General features: G+C 30.3%; 1 protein-coding gene across 1 annotated transcript; it reads right to left on the bottom strand.

Annotated features, from left to right (window-relative positions):
* Positions 1-3575: 3575 nt before the first annotated feature.
* Positions 3576-22232, bottom strand: LOC119678916. Its single transcript, XM_038091006.1, has 2 exons — positions 21242-22232; positions 3576-5013 (listed from the first exon to the last, which is right to left on the bottom strand). The coding sequence occupies exons 1-2, from the start codon at positions 22187-22189 to the stop codon at positions 3769-3771; spliced, it is 2193 nt and encodes a 730-aa protein (XP_037946934.1). The 5' UTR covers positions 22190-22232; the 3' UTR covers positions 3576-3768.
* Between the last annotated feature and the right edge of the window lie 4430 nt (positions 22233-26662).

Below are 26662 nucleotides of genomic sequence, written 5' to 3'. Positions count from 1 at the left end.
GATTATAGTATACCGTATAGTACTTATAAAATTATTGAGAGTAATGTTCTTTTCAATCCTACACTGAAGCCATTGTGCCGATGCAAATACAAGATACAATCGACTAAATTAATTTCTGTAGATGAAGCGAACGTAAAAAATGTAAACGGCAAGCGACAAAACGCAGAAAATGTCATAAGTTATGACAGAGTGCCGACAAAGCCAAACAGCATAAAAATACAAATATTATAAGTTCTACCCGATCACATATACTTCGCACATACAGAAATACAATGAAATTGCTCAATGTTTGTATCAGCTGATATAAGATTTCGTTTATATTCATATATTAATACGTTATTACGTTTCTCTTACTTACACTTCGGTATGAATAATTGATTGATTTGGTTGTCATAACGTAGAACGGGTCAGCTAATCTCTAACAGTACAATTCATTTATCCTTAAAGTTGAATTAACATTTAACTAAGCAAATATCTTCCTAAAATTATTCTTTTTTGGTCATTTGATCACAAATAGTGAATACATTGGTTCATGATTAATGACGACATGTTCTTTATACTAACTTGCATAGTGTGGATCGTTGAATAAATAAATTTTTTGAAACTTAAGCATGCATAAGACGATGCTACGTATATGCAAACCAAGTATGCGGTGCTACCAAATCGCACTGTGTATATACAAGTATGCATACTAAATTTCGGTTTGCAGACATGTATGTGGTAAAATTACACCTTGTTTCAAAGTGTATAGCAAAGCGCATAGTTGGTCTACAACTTAGTGTGCATACATGTACCATCTTCTATATCATGCTTAAGAAACTAAGGCGCTAATGATCACACAATAAGAGAAAGAATTGACAAAGACCTTAAGATCAACCAAACTGGAAACACATATTAGGTTTGTTCCACGAGATGCTCGTAGCAACTTTGAGTAACACTGTGCGTTTTACCAACAAATTTTCGAATAAATGAGAGCATCTGAGAGAGCGTAACATCCCTGTCGATAGAGAATTGAAAATGCTACACAGACTTTACTCATACAGTTTATTTCAAGTATATACAGTTTGTGTTGATGTGTAAATCAGGTGTTTTGGTTTGAATTTAAATTTTTGTATTGTTCATTTACGCGGCACTAGAGTTCTCATAAGACTTTATAAAAAGCTGTTCCATGAAAATCTGTGTAAAGAGCGTAATTTGGCACTTTATTTGTGTTACGCTCTCAGCTCGTGGTAGAAACCAATTTTTTTAACCGTTTCAGCTCAAATAATAAAATAGCTTCTTGATCCCTTATTATTTTCAGAATTTATGTAATTTAACAAGAAGGCAGTCTGTATAGATATACATATTCGTAACATTATTAATATAAAGTGTACATTGTATTTAAATAAAAAATTTTGAACTTAGTATTTCGGAGAATTTGTTCAGACAATAAATAGATTATTAATCCAAATACTATCACTATTTATCGCATAGTTCTAATATCTCTGTGCGCTCACTTAATACAAAAAAATTAATAATATGCTTCTTTTTGTTGAGCATAGAAGAAGAAGCAGACTACAAGTAATCATAAAAAAGCGAATCCTACAGTCAGCTGTTGCATAAATGATTGTTTAAAAAATATATATTCACATATATATGATATACTTTAGAGGCAATTTATTTACTTTTAAACGTTAAATTTAAGATAACTGTGTAAAACTCCTAATATATTTAAACTTATATATTTTTACATAGATAGTGACAAGATCAGACAATAGTAGTTTATAAAAAAATATATGAACTCTGCAATAAAAGTTTAAAATATAAATATTTTACTCATAAAATAGGATATGTATAGGAAAAATTAATTCATGAAATAATATACATACATATGTATAAGGTATATATAAACCATAATATAACCAAAGAAACAAAAACGCTGGAAAATACGTGTATATTGATATAAACTGTATATTCGTTGTACTTATATAGAATTAAGTTGCTAAAATTAAAAGTGTCCCTAGCTGAAACCTTTAATCTTAAATAGTACTTATTTGTTCATATTTATATTACGTTATTATACGAGTATAAACACGAAGCAACAACAAAATATTACTTATACACTTACGAATGAGGTAGTATTGTGCCTTCGGTATTTTTACTAACATAAAATCTAAATATTACACAATGTAGTTTCTACCAAAATATGATTTAAATATTGTCTTCCCATTTTAAATTTTAATATTGTTACAATTAACTTTTAAGGTTTAACATACTATAACATAATGTTAATATTATTGTCACACAGTACAATTATGATATTATTATTTGATAAGACGTTTAAATTCCTATAGTATTTGCGTGTTTGAAATGATTGGAGATCTTACAACACTAACCTTTCTGAAAGTAAAAAGTGTTTTAAACATCTGTGGTACACGTTATTTACTATGGAGAGATTATGTGATGATCTATTTATGTCAATAATTATAAAATATGAATAGCAATTAGCATTAATGCGGCATACACATTTTTCGGTGCTACTCAGTGTAAACCAAACTCAGTGTTTGGTGTAGGGTAGTGTAGTTTCTTGGTCATGAAATCTGAAAAGTGTGTGGTATGCATTGAAATAATATAAAGTCGGTTGTCGCTTAACGCATTCTAGAAAACCAAATAAACCATACATATATTTATTGCTTAACCTGGTCAGTTAGCATCAAGTTATGTATGAAAACAATTTTGTTACTTTTACAAATAAACACTTTTTATTAGATGTGATGGTATATTAACTATTATAACTCTGAACCTATTTAGGTTAAGTCGTTTTAAATCTGTCAATAATACTTTAGATATAACATTAAGGTTTATATGAATTTGTAAACAAGCCATAAAAGAAAAAATTATTATAATTGGCTGTGAAATTTATTTAATGAAAAATTGTGTAAAATTTATATACATACATATATAATCTTTCAAAAATATTGTGCATTGTGTACTAACTCGAGCGTATATGCTTTATAATGATATGTAAGCATTATTTTAATGTTAAAGTTAAGTTCATTATTGTTACTATTATAGTTTTATACATTTACTATTCATTTTAGTTCTTAGGCAAGAACAATGTTAACAAAATAGAATACAATGCTGCGAATTACAATAAAACAAGTTATTCAAACTTGTTCTATTTACTATATATAAAAAATATACATAAGTTTCGACTATGTCGCTTTGAAAATACGAAGATAAGAGATTACTAGTAAAAGTAAGAAAATTGTTAGTAAAACTGCTTATGAAATGTGCAAATCTATATATTTAACAGATTGTTCTGTTAAGAATATTTATAAAATTTATAATTTTTTAAATTAAAAAACTTGTTTTCTTTTTGTATATTATTATATACAAACATTATATTTTGTTAGTATCTTTATTAACAGGTTTAGTCATTTTTAAATGTCATGTAATAAAATAAAAACATTGGCTTCTAGTGTTATTTAAGTAGTTAAATAACTACTAAACATATAAGTTTAGTTTTTTCTAATTATTTTTTTTCCGATATTTTACGTAATATAAAAAAGTGTGCTGAACTTAGAAAGATTAAATTATTTTTTAGAAATTTGTATGGGGTTAAAAAATTTAATTTTTTTAAATAAATTAATATCAAATTTATTCTAGAATTGCTAAGAACGAATCTATGAAAGTAACCTAGTAGAACTCATAGCGCTTATGACTTGACTTATTCAGTACTCTAAGTGGTGGGCAGGAATGTGTTGCTCTTCTGAAGGAAATTTGGTTTTACGAACATGAGCATTCAATTACGCGCATATCAGTCCAAGTTGAAATTTTTAATTTTTCACTGTCTTTTTCATCAACATGCAGCACTTCCAGTTCTACAAGCTTTGAAGGTGCGCAACAAGGACGTGGAGCACGTGTTCTATTTTGCTTCCATATTAAACTTTGGAGCATTGCATGATGGTGTGCAGGATTGTATCGGGGAGGACAACGACCATGGCAATAGCCTGCATCAAAAACTTTAGGTTGAATTATAAACTCGAATCCTTTTATTTCTTTGAAAATTACTTCCATTGTATGCCTACAACATCGTTGATTTCGATCAGTACAATAATTTTTTTGATTCGCTAACTCTTTCACATTACTTTCAGTAGACTGATTGTTGACGTTATGTTGTTGTTTTCTGGTCTCATGTTTTTGTTGCATACCCCATAAATGACCAATGATATTCAATACCGGCATTAATGATTTTGTGTTATTGGTTTCATTGTAGATTGCTTGCTCTTCAATTTCGTGATTAACTGATGACAAAAATAGAGGTAAGTCATTTAAAATGCGAGCACCAAAACGCTTACAATAAGGACATTGGACCTCAAAACTTAAAGGTTCTAAATATTTTCCGTCACTTATCCAAGCTATCACTGCTTTTGTGACATCGAATTGTAGCCATTGTGTCTGTGTTTCATCTAATTTGTTTTGATCTATCACAATATTGACTTTATGGCTGTCAAGCCATTTTCTCTTGCCGTGTTTTTGTAAATGCAAGATGTTCAAATTAAGACTATGTGTCTGGTTTATTTTTCGTTCGTGTACTGAATTTTTTCGAATTCCACAGTTTTTTTTCGGAATACTAAAATTCGATTTGCTAAATTTAGTTGATAGTGCTGGGCTATGTATAAGCATCAGTCTTACATTTGCTTCTTCAATATCCTCTGGGCTTAATTTTGTTAAATTTCTATTCAAAGAAAAATGTAACAAAATACGAGTTTTTACATAATTACGGGCATGTCTGACGTTACGTGACTGCTTATTAAGGTTTCCTAAACCGAACATCATCATATCCCTTTTTTGTCGGTGCTGTGTTGTATTATTCAAAGAATTACTTTTTTTCGGATTAGTTAAAATACTAATGATATGTAATGGATTATCTTCGCTTGTTTGAGATGAAAGTTCTCGTTTTTTTCTTTCGTGCATCCGTCGCAAATATTCTTGATATTTACTAGTGTATTCCAACTGGCTTATGTTTATCTGTAATCAATAAAAATATTTTTTAAAATAATAGAGTTAATAAAATAAATTAACAAAAATGTTTTTGAAACTGCAGAAATCTTCAAGAATACAGTTATAATTTACTTAACTAAATATATATTAAATTTTTTTTATATAAATTTTGATGATTTTGACTTCATATATAGTGAGCGACAATACTCTACAAACGGGGGGTGTATTTCTGCTAGCTCGTAAATCCAAAGACATAATAGAAAAAAGTAATGATACAGTTTTGTTTAAAACTATTTTTTAATAATAATAAACAAAAGAAAATTCATTCATCAATATAAATTAACAAGTTATTCGAAAAAAACCTAAAAAAATAATTGACAAAAGTCTACATACACTTCATTAATTGTTACATATAGTCGACAGTAATTTAAATGTTAAACGGGAAAGTACCGTATTTCATATTTCCTGCTTGTGGCATGAGTCATACATTTATATAACGCATTAAGTTGTGCTTTGTGAGTGGTATTTAATTGACACGATGGGTCCACGAAAAGAAATTTCAAGTGATATGCGAAATCTGGTTATTAAGTATAGAAATGAGAAAAAACCTTATGGAAAAAATATCAAAACTAGTAAATTTGATTCGATCAACAGTTCAGACGATAATAAGAAATTATAAAATTACTGGTTCTACTGAAAATAAGCCTCGCAGTGGCCGTCTAAGGCAACTCACACGTAGGGATGTCAGCTTGGTTTTAAAAGAAGTTGACAAAAATCCAAAGGTAAGTGCCTTAAAATTAGTCGAACACATTGCTAGTACAACTGGGAAGCATGCCATATTACATATGAAATAGATCTATCAATATGAATTTGTGAAAGCTATGCAATTGATACGGCGAACAATAACCACAATCAGAACGAATTTTTACTTAGTTTTATAATCGTGAACGAACCATGCATCCATCACAACACTCCAAAAATCAAGAAAAAGTCAAAGCTGTGAACTTTTCGGTCGGAACGTGGACTAAAGAAGGCCAACATAAGTCTTTTAATTATAGGAATATACCCAGTATCAATTACACCATTCCATGAAAAAGTAAAAGTACGGGTGCAAACACGTGTGTAATTCCCATGGCAAGAACTATAAATTGTGTTACGAATTATCACTTCATCCAATATATTTCCATGATTTAGTCCCATGCGATTATTGGTAACCTCAAGAAATTGACCGTCGGTAAGAGAATTGGGTTAGATGAACAGTGAACACTCGCTTATTTTATATATAAGAACCTTTAGGATACTTATTACTTAGAAAGTATAAAAATATTGGGAAACATGCTGGACAATAAGTATCAAGTAAAAGCAAAAAAACGCTTTTTTGCCAAAAAATATTAAATATAATTTAAATCGTCACAATTATCAAGCTGCTTATTTATGTGATGAATAATTAAAATAGCTGTTCACTAAAGTATTAAGTTACAAAATAACCATAATCTGAGACTGTTATTCGAAAATTTTTCGGAGGCACTGACAAAAATAGGTTTAGTTGGAAATGCGGAACAAGTTTTTAATAGAACAAAAAATGCTGGCTGATTTGGTATAGTATTACGATCAGTAGCGAGGCGTCAGCTTTTTGGCAAGGTGTTCACAATTTGATCAAAACAAAATTCCAACTGTAACGTATTCCCCCAACTTCTGAGTTTTGTCCTTTCCACAAGCAAATAGCATACAAGACCAACAAAACAATTTATTTAAATGTTCACAGCCTGTGATCCACTGGTTTTTATAGTAAATAACTGTAGGAAAACGGCGACTTACCACAGATTTCGACATTTTTACATCAGGTACCAAATTCTTCATATCTGGAGTTGGTCTATTCATTTTATGAATTAAAACCTTTTTTTCAGAAGATCGTTTCAAAAAAGATATTTGAATCAAATCTTTAATTACCCATTTATCCATTTCTAAATATTATTTTTCAGTTCAAATTTCTTTAATTTTTTTCTTTACTTTTACCATTTGCTAGTATTAAATTGCAATAATGGCTGTTTTTGATTTATGTCCAACCTCTACATAAGAGTAAGAAACTCTCATGCATTCATTTACTCTTTTTTTTTTGTATTTAATATGAGCGGTTCAGTTTTTTTATTGAACCATTTGCCCATATAAAACGGCAACCGTAACTTTGATTGTATTTGTATGCTTTGTATGAACTTGGGGTTCAATTTGGTCGACTGAACCTCTCTTCAAATGTAAAGCGATTTTCGCTCAGTCATTTCTTTTTTCTTTTGTATTTAATTTGCATTACATTGGAGGTTCACTTTTTTTATTGAACCACGCATTAATTTAAGAGTTATGATTATTTTACGTACATATTTTGCGGGGCTTGTTCTCTGTTTTATTTTTATATTTGTTTGAACATAGTCCCAATGTAAATGTTATTTCATTTGCATGATTTGTAAGCAGCGTGGTGCAGTTTTTATCATGAACCTTAGTATATTTTAAGAGGAATGTATTTTCTCTTTCATTAATTATAAGTAATGTTGGGTGTAACTAACATATGTATGTGTGGTTTTGTTTGTATTATATGTTTTTTGTTTATGTTAATCTGTTTGGAAAAACTTTTATAAAAAATGTTAAGTAGCAACATAGCGAAATTATTTACCTAATAAAAAAAAAGATCTAAAAAGGAAACTTTGCTAAGGTGTTCAGTGAACACTCTGAACCATTCGACGCCTCGCCTCTGATTACGATATTTGATTTGAAGTTTCATATCAAACATTTAAAATGATGGCAAGATAACGCAAATTTAATGACAATAAGTCAATTCAAGTTACACACCCATCGCAGCAAGAGATTCGGATTGCCATCCTATACGGATTTCGACGTAATCTTAAGCCAGTGGAAATATTTACTGACTTGAAAATAGTATATAGATAGACTTGCTTGTGACTGCGTCGAAGTGGTTTCGGAATTTCAAAAATGGGTATTTTTCAGTGGACAGTGAAGTGTTTTTCCCACGATTTTGTTTCTAAAATTTGAAAATGATACACCACGTTCAATCAAATTGTAATAGATATAGAAGGCTTGGTTCCACAAATACGATCCAAAATAGAAGTTGATGCACAGGCAGTGCTAATCCACCAGTAAAATTAGAGTACAGAAATCAGTAACAAGGAATGTCAATTTATGTCAGAGAAGGAAAAATCATAGCTGTTATTACTCTAACGACTGAAATTTTCAAATATTGCAAAAGGCAGAATGTCCTAGTTTAACAATAACTGTTACGATCCCTATATTTTATATATAGGGTGTTTTTTTTAGCTGCATAAGAATTTAAAATGATAATACAAGACAGAAATATTGTTGGAATGAATTTTTCATCAAATAATTTCATTGCATTTATTTTTTGAATATGATCTCCGGCATATAACCACCTCGGCTATGAGTTACATGGTCCATTCGATAAGTCCGAATTTACTCAAATAAATAAAATTCCTGATAACATTTTATTTTAATTTCTTTATGACAACAACCAAAGCACTTGCCGTGCTTTTAAATTAGAACGAGCTTATAAACTACAGCTTTATTTTTGGAAACACAAGTTCAACGAATTGAAAGTTTAACTTTTGGGTTTTGCCTATTCTTTATTTCTTTTCAAAGCTACTCTTTTTGTAGAGACATTTTGTAATGCATATTGTTTTACTTACTATATGTAAAGCGACCATTCTGGTGCTTTTTACAAAGAAGCTATGCTATGTTACTCTACAAATCCGCTTTTTGCGGTTAGGAAAAGCTGAACAATATTATATTTTAACATATTGTTCTTTACTTTTCACAAGTCTAATATTTGAATAAAGTATTAGCAAGAACACTAAATACAAGAGGACTTTTCAACTCAGGCGATTTTATTTCTACACACATTAGGCCATTCAAGAGGAACGCGGAGATTTTGATTTCTCTCTATAGTTCATATTTTTATTTACATAGTGCTACATGTGCAAATGAAGCATTAATCAATGCTCGAGGCTTCCAATAACAATTTGCCTTAGTTAACTAACACAATAGACAAAAAACATTACACATCTATTCTTCATTGTTATTGCACACTTACTAAATTATTTCGTATGCATGAGTAGGTGAGGCAATATTTCTGAAGTTAATGCATAGTATTTGTGTTTGTATATTTTTCCTAAAATATATGATTGACTTTGTATGCATGTAATGCACAAGTAGTTTCAAATTACTATAAATTTGATTTCTGATGAAATTTTATTCTGGTCTCATTCAAATATATAAGGTTTGTCTATTATGAGATTAGTGAGCACCGACAGTAGTACAGTACTGTGCCCTATAGTAGCAATGATATGAAGTATATTAATATTAATAAACATCATATTGTTTTTTAAAATACTTTATTATTAAAGTTCAAGTTATCATCAAGTTATTATAAACATTGCATTTATTCTTAAATCTAATCTTACATGATAACTTATATAATATACGAACTATTTACGACCTATTTACAATAATTATTATTAACTTATCACTAAGGACATGGCTTGAATGTCTGAATTTACATTATCATGAACGTAACATGAACATGAACTTGAAAACCGATCACCGATAGATGAGAGAGAGAAAAGAGTATGATGTGAGTTCATGAATTTCAAGCAACGAAATTTACTGCGTTTTTTCAGCTTGTCACGCATATTCAATGTTATGTTTATGTTAACCTTTTCATGCTGTGTGAATACTTTTAAATTCGTTTACTCCTATCAATGTAAGATATGATGGGACCGTAGCTTGTGATTAAAAGGGTTCCTACCTCCTCTTATATACATTTATACCTTATCACGAAAAGCAATTACAATATTAAAACATATTTTAATCAGTAATTTAATTAATTCAAACGAAGGAAAGGTTTTTATATTGATGCAAGATATATATTTTAAAACGATGTAAATGTTTAACTGAATTCTGACTACGCACCGTGTTAAAATATCTCCAAAAGAAAATAAAAACAAAGGTAAACAAATATTGCACTTTTTTTCTTTATCTAAAAATGCATACATTTTATATCAAATTTACAAACAAAAGCAAAAATAGAGAACACAAAGCGTTCCTCTTGATCGGCCTAATGTTTTTGGAGACAAATTTTTCAAAAGCTCAGTTGAGAAGTCCTCTTGTATTTAGTGTTCTTGGTATTAGTGTTGCTGTAAAGCTAGACTTACTTTGTATAGTGACAAAAAAGCTTTATTAAATTTTTAGAAGGGTTTTCGAATAACAAAGAAAGAAATAAAGGACAAACACAAAAATTTATTTTTTAATTTTTATTGAAATTTGGCTGACCATACAACGCTGTTTCGAGTATTGCCAAGTACTCTTCATCAGTGGCCTTTGGGAATAATCGAATTTTATTTAATTAGTTTATAGTCCGTATATAATTTGTTTGGACTGCAAGTGCCAGGCTTAGAACTCGTGCCTGTCAAATTAGAAGCGATGACTAATCGTGTTCATCCACAAGAAGCCAAGGCTGCACAAACTTTCAATGCTCAAGTTCCAGGTTTTATGAAAAGTAAAGAACAATATGTTAAAATATAATATTGTTCAGCTTTTCCTAACCGCAAAAAGCGGATTTGTAGAATAACATAGCATAGCTTCTTTGTAAAAAGCACCAGAATGGTCGCTTTACATATAGTAAGTAAAACAATATGCATTACAAAATGTCTCTACAAAAAGAGTAGCTTTGAAAAGAAATAAAGAATAGGCAAAACCCAAAAGTTAAACTTTCAATTCGTTGAACTTGTGTTTCCAAAAATAAAGCTGTAGTTTATAAGCTCGTTCTAATTTAAAAGCACGGCAAGTGCTTTGGTTGTTGTCACTAATTAAATAAAAATAAGTGACAATAAAACCTGGAACTTGAGCATTGAAAGTTTGTGCAGCCTTGGCTTCTTGTGGATAAACACGATTAGTCATCGCTTCTAATTTGACAGGCACGAGTTCTAAGCCTGGCACTTGCAGTCCAAACAAATTATATACGGACTATAAACTAATTAAATAAAATTCGATTATTCCCAAAGACCACTGATGAAGAGTACTTGGCAATACTCGAAACAGCGTTGTATGGTCAGCCAAATTTCAATAAAAATTAAAAAATAAATTTTTGTGTTTGTTCTTTATTTCTTTCTTTGTTATTCGAAAACCCTTCTAAAAATTTAATAAAGCTTCTTTGTCACTATACAAAGTAAGTCTAGCTTTACAGCAACACTAATACTTTATTAATTTCTTTATTGTATATTTTTTTATGTTTACAATATAATTTAAATCATTAAACTATTTGAGTATATGTTTTCATTGAAGTGAACAGATTCAACTCTTCGAGATTATTAGAGACAATGTGTGTCTTTAATAAGCTTGGTATTCTATGCTATAATTTAACTAAATTCTTCTATAAACATAGGATTAATAAGCCAGTTTTGATTCAATGAAAATTTTATATCTTTAAAACATTAGTTACTATCAGGGTTCGTATTTGCTCACTCATGAGCAGCTCAGCCTCATGAGCAAGAGCCAATTCTTATGTGAGCCCAAAATTGGCTCATGAGCGTGAGCCTAAAATTGGCTCATATTGAAGTGCTGCGCACCAGCGTGAGCCTTCACGTTGCTCATATTGAAGAGGTGCTCATGAGGTCTCACAAGCCGAGAGCTCACGAGCTCAACTGTGTAATAAAAAGCGATTTATTAGTTTATTTGCTTTATTTATTTTTATAAACGTTATATGTGAAAATATATTATTTGAAATTAACTTAGCTTATTATTATTTATATTAAAACAATATAATGAAACAATAATTGGAATTTGAAAAACAAATTTATAAAATATTATTATTTTCCACAAATAAACAATACAAATATATTTATTGTTTATTTTAAGAACTTTTATTATTTCTATATTATAGTTAGTTCAAAGTTATTAATATTTTAAATCTTTTTTAATGACATGTTTTCACAAAAAAAAAAAATAATAATAAAATCTTAAATTAGGCGTATAAGATTTCATGAGCCGCAGCTCATACTCTTGCTCACTAGCGTGAACCCATTTATAACTTAATGGCGGCTCTTGCTCGTGAGCGTGAGCTCTTTAGTTGGGCTCGCTCGTGAGCGTGAGCCATCGTATGAAAAGAGTTTTTTGCCGGCTCATGAGCCGTGAGCAGAATGAGCCAAAATGGGCCGCTCATGGGTACGCAAATACGAACTCTGGTTACTATTGTAAAGCAAACTAATAATTTCAAAATGCACTATTTCAATGTGCACTGTGATTGGTGATTCTTGAGGTTTATTAGTGCTGTTCATATTATTCGGATATTTTAGAAACCAAAACTATTCGATTATTTGATTAATCGGATAGCAACGCAGTCTTTGAAATTAAAAAAAACCAATTTTTAGTGAATCCGAAGTTTTCGAATATCCGAGTTTGCGATAATTATTTGTTGTGCAATTATTCACAAACTTCATGAGTGAATGTTAAAGGGAAAGCACAAAATGCATCGCATACATACAATTTATGTGCGTATGTCAATATTTTGAAGAATTGATTACGTGCAAGTTAAAATAAAATAAAATATATTAATGTAGTAACAAAATACTCATACAACAAATGAACTAAATCGGTTAAAAATCATTCCTGAGGTAATAGGTAATAGTGATGTATTTGTTAAAGAGGTTTATTTTTAGGTACGTATAGATGTTTTTAGGTACGCAGTAGGAAAGAAGAACGAGGATAAACACCCACAAAGGTGAAACTTGGGTGTCGGTTTACTAAATATAAAAAAATTAGAAATTGTGCGTTTATGTATAGTAAATAAAATATTATTCAAAACACTCATAGACCTGTGCTTAATATAAACAATTACAGTTTTAGATGGCCAACAATTAAGTTATAACTGTTTGGCACAAACTGATACGGTCATTTGTCCACAAAATTTCTTAAATAAAAATTATTCCAATGCCAGGAAAGGATCTTTATTTGCCATCATCATATAGACTTATAAGTTTTCTGCCTCACCAAGGCAGTGAACTTTAATAACCCGTAGACCCGTTATACCTAATCATCAGTTTGGTTCTGAAATACATATAACTAAGTTTCAGAACAATAACTATTGATCCGCTAAATATCTGTACGCTACTATATAAACTTGTTTATAAAATAAAACAATTCCTACGAAAGCTCAAATAAATGTGAAATCAAAGAAACCACACCGACTTATTAACAGGAAATCAAATTAAAATTTGGAAAATCAGATCGTCGTACTCCTCCAATATCAATAAAATAAAAAGAGTACAAAATAAACTACTTAGACAAAAATCTTAAAGACGTATATATTCACAACGATCTTGGAAGTCCAAACCACCGGAACAATTTCAAAGAGGTATGCTAATATAATATTGTGGTAAAATTATTGCGTTTCAAAAATTTCATTGAAAACATGAAAACTTATTTCATTGAAATAAGTATTTTTTTATTTTCATATTATATACAATTAAATAATGGCCACGTCCAGTAAAATATGAATCCATAAATAGTGTTTTTTAGCTGCATGAAAACTATCGATATCGTAGTTATCGTTATGGTTGGACAACTGAGAATGTCAAACCGTGTTGACATTTCTTTTCCATAAGGTTTGGGAATTCATTATTAATCGTAAAACGCTAAAACAACGCCTCCAAATTGCGGAAATTTACTTCGAAAAAAATAAATCTGTTCATAGAGTGCATAGTGTTTAGTGATGAAGCTTATTTCTGATGAAATGACTACGTCAATAAACAAAATTGCCATCTATGGAGCATAGGTAATCCCCATTAACGTTGACAAATCACCATTGTATCCATTAAAATTGATCATCGGTCCTTATTTCTTTCGAAATAAGAAAGGAATAGCTGATATGGTGAATGGTGGCGCTATCGAGCCAGGATTGAATTTTTGTTTCCAAAAGTTATCAGGTAAACATCGACGAAATGCTTTTGGAAATAGTCCTGTTAACTGGCCCCTTCGTTCGTGCGATTTATCTACACTCCCTAGTTTTTCCTTTTTATGGACCTGTCTTTAGGATTAATTTATGTCGACAAACCTGCAACTTTTAAAGCATTAGCCAATATTCTTGCCATCATTGACGCCACATGGCCACATTTATTCCAAAAAATTGTCAAAAATTGGACTTATCGAACGGACCATGTAACTCATAGCCAAAGCGGTCATATGCGGGATATTATATTAAAAAAAAAGTCGTTTTCGCTTGATAGTGTCGTGAAGCACCATCTTGACCGCTTCAGAAATGGGTCGATTCAGACCCATAGCCGAGCCGCCTCATAGCCGAGGCGGTCATATGCCGGAGATCATATTCAAAAAATAAATGTCGTGTAGCGAAAAGTGACTTTTTATCAGTAGTCACCAATCGCTTCAGAAATGGGTATACAACCTTATTCAAATGGTTCCAAATGGTTTTTTTTGTGAAATCTTTAGCTCGTGGGCATTTGGAACAATACTTGAGTCGAAAAATGACGGTCGGACTCGAAAATTTTCGACAATGACATTTTCGACAATTGGGCTTCCAGTGCGTGGTGCATCTTTGACATCGCATTAACGGAACGGAATCAACAAAATTAAAATTGCGCATGGTTGGCTGTTACAGTATCAGGACCGTAAACACTATTCACTTTTTCAGCCACAGTCTATCTTTGACGCGCACTAAAACAAAATTGAATCAACCCATTATTAAACTGTCAAAAGTTTTTAGTACAATTTTTCATCTTTCTAGAGCTTAACCCGATCGGACTTATACAACACGGAATACAAAAACTTAAGCCATCTATTAATAAAATAATGAATTTCTTTTTACTACAAGTAATAGGTTTTTGGACGTCAAAGGGATGAACATTTCCATATAGTTAAGATAGTTTAGAAGTCAAAAATACTTATTTAGTTCGTAATTTTACCTACCTATTTCGGCATACTCAAAGTATATCCTACATTTCGTGTTGGAAAATTTAACTGACCGATATTTACTGTAGATTTATATGCTACCATTAGGTCAGAGCAGTTACTATTGGCAACACAAAATGACACCTCCATATTTGATACATTAAATGTGAATTCACCAACCAGATAACCCTCGATTGCTCCAATTTCCCTGATGCCCCCGGAAATCTTGTTGTATCATTAAGTTCTGATCCCACTTTCGTAACAATTGCTATCCTATTTTTCAAAGCGCATATCGACGCTGACAAAAAAACCTACATAAATTTCAAATGAGATGAGCCGAGTCTTGTTTCAAGAAATCTGCGCTTACAACTTCGGCAATATTTTTCTGATTTGATTTATAAGTCTGAGATATAATTTCGCAGAATTATCAAAAGGTTATCTGCCATAACAGTTCTTACTGCTACATTCACAGATAGAACCTATAAAATCCTCCCATTGCTAGTCTGATTAGCGGCATCAGAAAAATGTTGGATGACTACCGCTGTAACAAATAAAAGGAACATTAGGTTAACTGTAACTCTTACTATGTTAGTTTGTAGAGTACTATTACGCTCTAATTCATTCTGTTCTAAAAATAACAAACATTGTTCACAGCAATTTTATCATTATGCATACACAATTTTGGGACCAACTGATGATTAGCGTTGACCTATTGAAGTAACTACTTTTCTGCATTTCGAGTTGTTTCAATTTAGACACACCCACCCAAGCTTCTCCAATAACCTATGAATAAGTAGTTGTAATTCCTTTTATGTGTATGGCTATATGATCTCCAATATTAATTAATTCAATTAATTCATACAGATACTCAGAAGTTCTTCTGATATATATATATTTTGTTTGAATTTTGATTTTTGAAACACTTGAAATGAGTAACTGGTAAAAATTAATGTTTCATTCGAGATAAAATAATGATAAATACACATGATCGAACCACAGTTCACGTAAATTCAAATTACAATTCTTTTTTAAGTAATAATTTAGGATTATGTTTTATATAAAGTTTTTGAGTACCAATGAACTCGGCAAAATACGCAATTTATCTAAAAAATAATCTGCTGATAATGTCAACTTATTGTTTACAGTTGAATTTTAAATACTTCAATAATGTAATAAAGTGACTGTAAAAAAATATGTCAAAAAATATGTCTTTAAAACCAAATCCCAATTTTTTGAACAGTGGAAACACACTATACCTTCTGATCAAAAAAGAACGAGAGCCCTGTTTTTGAATTCCCGCGCTTATCTAATCAGTTTTTTTTTAATTTTATTAAACATATCCTGTCAAAGTTGAACGCATATCGTACGATTAGTTCTTGTTTGGCGTCTATACAAAGATGTCGAAAAATTTTCGTGTGGCGATCTCAACAGTGCCACAGAAGAACCAAATTTCTACAAAGTATGAACAATAGAGCGAGAAAACAATTTGTAGGACTAGTACACCAAACGATATTATCTGCCTTCAGGATAATTTAGTTAATTTATTTATAACATATCGGTCTAATTTGTACACGATCTTTAGATGTTATTTTTTTTCTAATTTAATAAAAAAAAATTTAAATAATACTGAAGATCTTCTACAAACTGCACCGAAATATTTGTTTGAAATTAGCAAATAAATTTAGCGGTTTTATTTTAATATATTTTTTATATTATTTATATTATTATTTATTTATTATTTATATTATTTAAAGTACTATAATAGAAGTTAATTAACAATTAAGGTAACGAAATTATTTCGTTATAAAGTGTAGTGTTGTGATTTCGATAATTTTGTTTCTAATCCCGGATTAAAAAGTATTCTGTAAGCTATATTTTCATATGCTAAATTACTTCTTTCGCCTTCAATTGATATTATAAAACGCAACGTTCTGTCGAGTGTCGAGTGTATCGGCACTGTAAACAGAAGAAATATTGTTCAAAGTCATTGAAGTATGCTATGGGTTATTGCAGAAATCTCTAGTTTGTGATAGTAGTCTGTGGTATATGCCGGTAGTTTAAACGACAAAGATATTTTAAAACCATATCAGTTTGTTTTAATAATAGTTATACCAGTGCTTTCTTTGCCGACGTAAGTAATTGCGAAGTTTAAATTGTGCGAAAATCTTTTAAACGCTTTGCCGCGCTAGCAATTGGAACATGCAACAACAGCAGAAATTAAAACATCCGGCCATCTCCAATTTATTTATGTGAAAAGTGCTCATGTACTCTTGTAAATAATCTAACTAGACTAATCGGCTTAAAGGCTTTCTACGTTATTCCTCTTAAAAAGGTGCAATTAAGGAAACGAAAATACAATTTGAAAACAAAAACCAGTTTCGTAAAATTAACGTTTATTTATTAAAAAAAATCTAAAAACTTTTATACAAACCAGCTTAAAAGTAGAAAGGGAATATTAGTGGTTATTAAAAGAATTGAACCGAATGCACACACTGAATAACCAAAAATAGCTGTTGAAAATGCAGGGTTTGAAGTAAATTTAACTTTAAATAAAAAAACAAAGATAAAATTCCTCAACCTTTACATAAAATCGAACTAGAAGCAGATATTTAAAAATTATAAAAGAACGAGAATCCAATTTAGCAGCACTTGCGCTTATCGTAAGATAACAGTTAAAGAACCTCATAAGTGGAAAACTCCAGTATGGTGCCTAAACTGTCAAGAATTTGAGCACACTAAAAGGTATTGTACACAGCACACGATCTATGTTGTCTGTGGTTGTGCTCAGCACTCCACTCAATGCAGTACAGATAGAAATAATGGTAATTCTAGAAAACAACTGTGGTGGTAATCGTACTGTAATCTACCGTGGCTGTCCAATATATATTAAGATGAAGAACAGAACTATTTAAAGCTATTTAAAATCGATATAATATCAACCAAACGACCAAACATTGTTAGTACTTCTTATCGAACTTATGATGAATTTTATAACCCCTATTGTAATGCTTAATACAAGATATAATAAAATCCCAAAATCAAATTATGCAGTGTGTTACGGATGCCAACGGCATCCGTCAGCACAAGCTTAAAGTCATAAACTTTCTTTTACCTAACATTGATCTTATTCTAGTATCTGAAACTCATTTATCACGCAAAACCAATTTTTCTCTACCTTAATTAAATTTCTAGGTAGACCCATGGTGAAACAGGAATTCTAATAAGCTCAAAAATTAATTACTACATCTAAGAAAAATGTCCGGGAACAACATTATAGAGCTTATATTCAAACTACGACAATATGCATTAAATTCATTGGAGATGAAGTCGCCCTTAGTATTGTCTATTGTCCTCCAGATTTCTTGCAACTGAAGCTCACTTTGTGGATTTAAAATTGTGGACATCAAACTAGTATCTGCGCATTTGAGGAACTATCATCTGACCACTCTCCAGTTATAATAAACTTGTTTAAAGAACCTAAAAATAGCCAAAGTACAACAAGACTGACGTCAAAGAAAACTAATTGGCTCAAATATCGTCATTGTATTAGTAGTCACATAGATATAAGCCGATCTCAATAACAACTTAGCGAAATCGATTGGGCTCTTAATAGGTTCGATACAGTTTTAAAATCAACTGCTAAATACATCACTTTCACCGACCAGACAATATTCTCTAGCTCTTCTAGAAAATCTTCAGATGCAATTGAAAATATCATCAGAAAAAAAAGACATCTGAAGACATCGGTCCGAATTAGTTTTGATGTGGACAAGTAAAAAAACTTCCGTCTGTATTATTTTTGGAGTGGACGAGGAAAAACTTTATAGCAAACTAAGCGAACGAACGAAAATTTGAAAGGCGGTCTAGATGATAAAGCAAATGCGAACGAACTCATTTGTAGAGTTTGCTTACATGTGGATGTGAAATTTTGTATGAAAAGAAATATTTGATTTCGTTCGTGAATGTTCGTTGTCAGTGGAACAATAAACGAATGTGGTTACACATTCTATGTTATTATTATGTTATGAAAATTATAAAATATTTTCACAATGTGTGACTTTCACAATATTTTTATGACTATGGTTTTTCCCGATCATTATGATAGCATGGGTTTTTTCTAAATTTTAGTTTAAAATATTTAAAACAATAGAATAATAAAAGGAACCCAATTTACATAATAAATGGATTATTAAATGTATTAAAAAATCTTTTGTAATTATGAGCAGGTATTCAAGCAATCTTTTTTATTGTAACATATGCGCAATCATTAACGATTTTTTACAGTTCAATAATGGAAGGACACATTCTCTAATTAAACAGCTAAACAAAGTCTGAAAAATGCATTGTTCTTAAAGATGGAAAATAGTAATATCTCCCGACTAATAACTTCACATTACAAAATCAGTTCTTCCTAGTTAGTTATTGGCGTCTCAAACTCAAAACCAAATAGATCCAGCATGCAAAAGCGTGTTAATAAGTTAATTACCAAATTATTGATAAAAAAATTTAACTCGAAAGTGGGAAATTTTTTCAAATCACAATGATTCCAAAAACAGGAAAAAAACTTAAAATTAGCCTTTTATTAATACTGTCAAAAATTTTGAGCGAATGCTTTTCGAAAAAATACCAACAAATCTACCTCACCAACGATTTGGTTTTCGTGGTGAGACTAACTTGATGCAAGCATCTTGAGGTTACGTCAACTTAAATAAAGCTAAAGGCAGAAAAAGTTCATTGGTCATTAAACAAAAACTCCAAGTAGCACCTAAACCGCAAAGTGTTACTCTATAATAGTTTATTTAAGCCAACCTGGAAGTATGGCCCTGAACTATGGGGCAATGCATGTTTTTCCAACATTGATACAGTGACATAACACACCATAAACCGTATGTTTCAGGCCATTGTCATATTGGAAGCTAAACGAGGCTGGTAAACTCTTCACTTTTCAATTCGCTTACATCTGATCTGTAGCAAATATGCACCCCCAATACAAACACCCTGTTTCACAGACATCAGTTCGGTGTTTAGTTTTCTCCAAACCGTTTGGCGACCGTTGGATCAAAAGATATTAAATTTTCTTTTATCCAAAAAGATTACATTATTCGATTGCTTAAGTACTTTTTTGCATACTTCTAGTGGTTTACTAGAAACTTAAAAAAACGGTTTTCATCTAGTAATTGGTTTCATGGGGTATACTCCCTGATCGTTATGCGGTGAATATCACTAAACTCTAACTTAACTTCAGCTGCGATCTGAATTGAACATATTTTTGGGATGACCATATTTTTGGTGTCCACGATCGCTCAATGCTTCTAACCATCATTTCCCCAATATCAGCATGAGATATGGCTTGATTGTGCAAATATTGAAATATTTTCCGCTGAGATTCGGTGATTTCTTTATGTTGACTGCTCATGTTGTTTAAAATGGATTAAGGCTAGATTAATATTATAGGATAGAAACCATGTTATTTATTATGTACAAATAATAGGGTGTTTCCAGGAAAAAGTTGTCAGATCGATGAAATTATGCTAAAATAGTTTATTAGAACGCAAGTGTACCAATAATTTTGTTCAGCGGAATTTAATAATTTTGTTCGGTTTTTTGATTTTAAAAAATTAAATATTAGAGATTATATAATGAAATTAAATGAATTTAATTGGAAATTAAGCATTTTATCTAAAAAACATGTTATTTAATTAAAAATCGCTGCATTAACGGGGTTAAAAGAGTGTTCAAGTTCAATATGTTTACTGTGCCAATAATTATGTTCGTGACTGTATATGAAATTCTTATTGTAATGCCTGCCAGCTATAAGCAGAATCGATTATTGATGTGAATCGATTATTGAAAGTAGAAATAGAGAGAATCGTAAGAAACTGAATTTTTCTATTCCAACGAAGCAATTTCTTTGACTGGAAGCTGTTCGGATTGAACTTGTGTTCTGTTATTGTCACATACAATTTTTTTGTTTTTCCTTTTGTACGTTAAAGTTTATACGCTGTCTACTCATATGTCAGATGTCTTTTGTTAAATGTCATATTTAGGATTTATTTTCAGATTGCAATAACAATCTTGTTGAGTAACTTCACAGAAATTTATCTTTTAGTTAACTGAAAATATGGCGAAATAATATTTATTTAGAAGGCTATTGCTGTCTGTAATTTTTATAAAGTCAAGCTTGCAAATGAAAAATATTGTCTTTTAAAATATAATAAATAAATTTGTAATTTTTTCAAAATCGTATGTTTTAACTTAAAAAAACATATTTTACCTTCGACATATCTGGCAGCTTTTGCAAGCCTAATCCATCCATTATTAATCTCATAAGTTTCTGATTATCTTCTTTGTCTCGAATATTATTGGAGTTTAAGAATTTTTGATTACTGAGATTACCATTTTCATCTTTATCATCGTAGTCGTCTGGTTCATTATCACTTATTGGGTTTGTTATTTTATCATTTCGCTGAGCTTGTGGGTAATTATGCCACAACAGCTGTAAAGTTGCTGTTGTTTGAAGTTTAGCATTATTTACTTGGCTATTTAAATTGGAGATTTTGTTATAATCCGGACCACTCACTTTGTTGTGTAATGATTGGAACTCGTAAGCAATGTTTGTCATATTTTCAAACTCCGGCTGCAGTTTATCAACATTATTCATGTCGTTTGAAGACCTTTTATAAATTATTTTATTTAAAATCAACAGACTATTCTTATATGAGGCTGTTTCGTTTTGCTTGTCCTCCTTATAGATTGAGTTATTGAAATAATAATAGAGGAATCTGTCGTCCACTGATTTTTTGTGAATGGCCTCAGTAGCATTTCCAAGGTTGACATTAGTTATATTAATTAGTTTGAAATTGGATAAATCGGCACTACTTATATTTTTTAATTTGCTGACATATATGTCTGTATTTTCATAAATTTGTTGTTTAGCTGTTTTTTCTGTTGTTATCTTTGTTATAGACAATAACGACATTAATAGTATTATATTTATTAAGAGTAAGGAGATACTTATTGCATATATTTTAACAGTGCTAGTGTCATTTTTTTTTCGTGATACATTGTTTTTATCACTTGATGTATCCAAAAATGATGTGGTATGTGTGGTATTTACAATGTGTAAGGCATCATATTTTCTAACACAGCAACAACATAACATATCATAACTAATCGACGAACATTTATAAGTTTTTGAAGAACCAAACGTATCATTAAACATAATTCTGATATTTCTTTTAAGTTTTTTTGATTTTGGTTTATTATTTAACTTACTGGTTCTTTTAAAAAACATATATAAATTATTGTTTAGACTTGAAAATAGCATTTTTCAATATATGAATTTCTTTTATTTTTTTGTTTTTGCCCTCTAATTATTATGGGCCATTACATTTGTTTATCTTATACTGAAGTTCTCTAAATAAATGCATTAAATTTTGTAATGTAGAAATGCGTTTCATTTTTCAAAACACTCGAAATTATTTACTAGATACTAAAACCAGAATTAAAACAAATGAATACACATCTTTCTTGTTTCAATGATAAATGTTTTATTGAAAATACATAATCCAAACAAAATTTACGTAAGAATCATGTTTTTTCAGTTTTTACTTCTCTAAATCTTTACGAAAATTAATGTTTATATACTTATACACGCTTGTGTTAGAGTCGATAAACATTTATACATTTCATGCCTACGAGTTCCTAATTATATATTTTGCATCACTATATACACATATATATGTATGTATGGATGTACGTTGTGTAGAGCAGTTTTATTTGGAAAATTTTAAATGTAAAATATTTTACTAAATTTAGTGAGTAATTCTGACTAGGTGGAAAGTCTACAAAATTTGAATTAGTATTTCAGTATTTATAAAACAAATTCACTGATCACTCCATGGTTTCGTTCCGCCAGTTTTTTTATGCACTTCATACTTTATTATGAATTATATGTACATACATACATATGTGCTACAACCGATATTGAAAACTAATATGACTAAGATAAATTAACCGGAAATGGTTAAATGCATCAAAATTCTAAAGAATTCTACTTTGTACTCTGGAGGAAATAATTTACTGATCACAGTTCACAATACAAACAAACATTTCCCATTCTTAAAAAAATGTTACTTTGGTAAATCTAAAGCAATGCAAACACAAAACTATCAAAATATTAAAGAAGAATATTTTCGATATTTTATAATTTAAAACTTGAAATAGTTCGAGATATTCACTTTTTACGCCGCACGAACTAAGAACACAAATCCGAACCGCATGAAAATCTTACCACAACTAACGACTTTAAAGTGAAACATTCAACATATTAATACCATAAATCAGCTGAAGAAAGTATATCTGGAATACTTAACATTACAAATAAACTGCACTAGTTCCATAAGTATTGCGTTACTGTGCCATCCTTTTCGAGGATGATTTTACTCTCGCTTTCTATTTTGTTACGATTGAGGAAGCGTAAGAAAATTTGCAATAATTGCGTTATGCTGCAAATACAATTCTACAATTCAAAAATATGCCGATAATTTCATATAATCGAAAATAACAAAAAGGACTGCTGTCTTTTACAGGTAGTGAGAGTATAAACAAACAAATTTTAATGGTGATCTGATTGCTTTTGACATTTGCAGCAGGTTTCGATAAAAATTTGATTTCTGTAGGTGAGACAAAAATTAGGATCTGGAAACAAATGTGTTCCTTATATTACAAATCTGCATCGCGCTTCAGTTACAACGCACAATTAATTTAAAAATATTATAAGGACCGATTTCAAAATCGTAACTCAATAAACCGATAAGAAATGTGATTTTAATATTTTCTGTCTTTGATACGCCAGACTCATGCATGCTTGCGAATTTACTGAATTTTATATTCTGTACACAATATTAACCTTATGAGTGACGCTCAATTTTAAGCGTCAAAGCCTCTTGAGATATTTAACACTGTTTGATATTGTTATGATCGCAGTCACAGGCACAATATTGAGAATAACAATAAGAGAGTAAAATTTAATGAGTACCTAGTTAGGGTAATTGATTTTACCTCTGCAAGCCTCTATTCCCTAAGTCATTAGGGTTCTACGGTGACAATTCTCAAATTGTAGTTTGTAAAATATTTTTAGTTGAATACTAAAAATATTCTATAAAAGTATGTACAATTACTAGAAAAGTACTGACAGCAACTGTGAATTCTTAGTAAAACTGAACATTTCATAATATAAAAAAATTTACAATATTAATAAATATTATATGAATATATGTAGATTTCTGAAAATAGTACTTTGACAGAACAAAAACTGCATTTCTGGAATTTGTATGAGTATAAAATTTCAGGCGTTTATTGTTGTAATTATATTTTTAATAATATCATCCTGTGATACGTAGGAAAAATTGAATAATTTTAATGACAAAATGTTAACAATTGAGTATACACTATTAATTGATATTAAGGCCGTGTGTGAGTTCGAATAAATTGATGGTAAATTGAGAGAGATAGTAAATTATGTTGGTATGGCAACGAATGTTGGTATTTACCAGAATTTCAAGTAGGGTTAATTGGATAAAAATTAGGTAAATTAGGTATTACCATCGTGAAAATTTTATAAGGTCTTTAATAAATAAATTTAAAAACTTTTAACTAAAAATAATAAATAACTGCAATAAATAAATAAATATTTACATAAGTGCAGTGCAAAAAATCTCAAGGAAATTTCAATTTACTTTACCTCAATTCACCCGAACTCGCGGAATCTTTTGTTGACTTTGTTATGGCTTACTACATTCGTCAAGCTATATTATAGTTCTTCTATAAAAAAAAATCTTAATTATTATAATTCTCATTTTTTGCCTATTAACATAATTAACTTTGGGCATACCACTTACCAAGTACAAATAAAAAACCGGGGTTATTACTACAAGCTTTTTCTTTTATATTTTTTTTGGCTAAAATGCAACATTTCTTATGAATTTTGAATGTTCAAGAATTGATAAAATTGAATCAAAATCATCTGAACGAAGTGGCGAAATGGTCTGACACCTGAGGGATAAAATAAACGTCTAAAAATTTGTCCCAGCTATTTTTAGCAACAGAAAATTTGAAAAAAGAAATTGAAAATTGTAAACATTGATATACCAATCTGCAAGAAAGTCAAATAGCTGGATATGCTATTTAACTAAAAAACTGACTTGGAAATAGCACACAATATAGAAGAAAAAGGAAGCCGTTTGAAGATTTGTAGATCTATATTGGCTCTTTGGTGAAAATTCCAGTCTGTCAATTGATAACAAACTACTAATTTACAAAAAGTTATTGTTCCGATTTCGAAATACGAAATTGAAATATGGGGAATATCTGTAAGACAAATATAAAAACTATCCAGAGGCTGCAATCAGAAATCCTGCGAATAATAGTAGGTAATAGATGGTATATTACAAACGACGACATTCATAAAGATTTGAAAAACAATACTGTACATAAAACAATCAAAAAAAGCAGTTCTAACCATATATCTAAATTGCTGTAGCACACAAATTTGGAAATGAGAAAATTCCCTGCCTTGGAACTACGTTGAATTCCTTAAAAAAAAAAATAAGACAAAAAAATGTATTTATGTATATGTTGAAATTGTATGTAATGTATTAAAAATATTAACATGTTATCTTAAATGATGATTTAAGATAAGTTTTAAGATATCTATGATAGTTATATTATTAGAATAATATCAAAAAAAGAAAAAAAAAGATTGAAGTAATCTTAATCTTCCATCCATTTTTTGCAACTATATATATTTTTCATAATTGCAATCAAGTTTGCCAAAAAAAAATACTGTTATAATTTTGAAACGCTGATAGCTATTTCCCATGAGGTATATGATTGCAATCATATCAAGCATTCCATCATTTAGGGGCTGTTGTAATAGCAGTTATGTTGCAATGTTTTTGGTGTTGCTTTCAATACAAAATGAAGTGAGCTGTCAATCTTAAACTTTCATTTTGCATGAATAGCAGCAGTTGCGGTCACATAACTGCAATCATGCTACACCAATAATGATCATGCCGGAACCTTTTTGTGGACTATACCAGGATTATACCAGGATTAACACAATCCAAATCACTTTTTGGTACCTATAACAATTAGAGTTATCAAGATTATATGAACCTATCAAAAGAAAAACTTAAAATCCTAACAGGGTACTGTAAACTATAATACCACCATACAAAACTGGGTATACTTACGGATGCAAACTGTAGATTCTGTGAAGAGATTGAGGAGTCGGCCACATATGTGTTGTTAGAATGCCCTGCACTAATGCACATACGGAATAGGCTCCTAGGAATGTATATTCTTGCGGAAGACACATTAAAGCTCTGTAAAGTAGGTTCTATACTACTTTTTATTGACGCAACAGGGCTTAGAGACCTACTCTAAAACTATAAGAGGCCATAATAGACCCGATGGTCGCTGTACCAAATTCTCTAGCAATAATAATAACAGTAAGAACTGCAATCGTTACATGCCGCTTACAAGAAACAGGGAAAAACGAGTGTGACTGTGGCATCTGAATGAAAGGGCAATCATTACATGACCCTTACGGTCAGCTGTCACTTATGAAAGATTGAAAGATATAATGAGATATAAAAACTTAGATGTTGATGGGTAAAAAGTCAATGTTATA

This window comes from Teleopsis dalmanni, chromosome 2 (genome assembly GCF_002237135.1).
Source record: "Teleopsis dalmanni isolate 2A chromosome 2, ASM223713v2, whole genome shotgun sequence".
NCBI classification, from domain to species: domain Eukaryota; kingdom Metazoa; phylum Arthropoda; class Insecta; order Diptera; family Diopsidae; genus Teleopsis; species Teleopsis dalmanni.
Note: the sequence above shows the minus strand (reverse complement) of the source record. Positions and strands in the feature narration are given on the sequence as shown.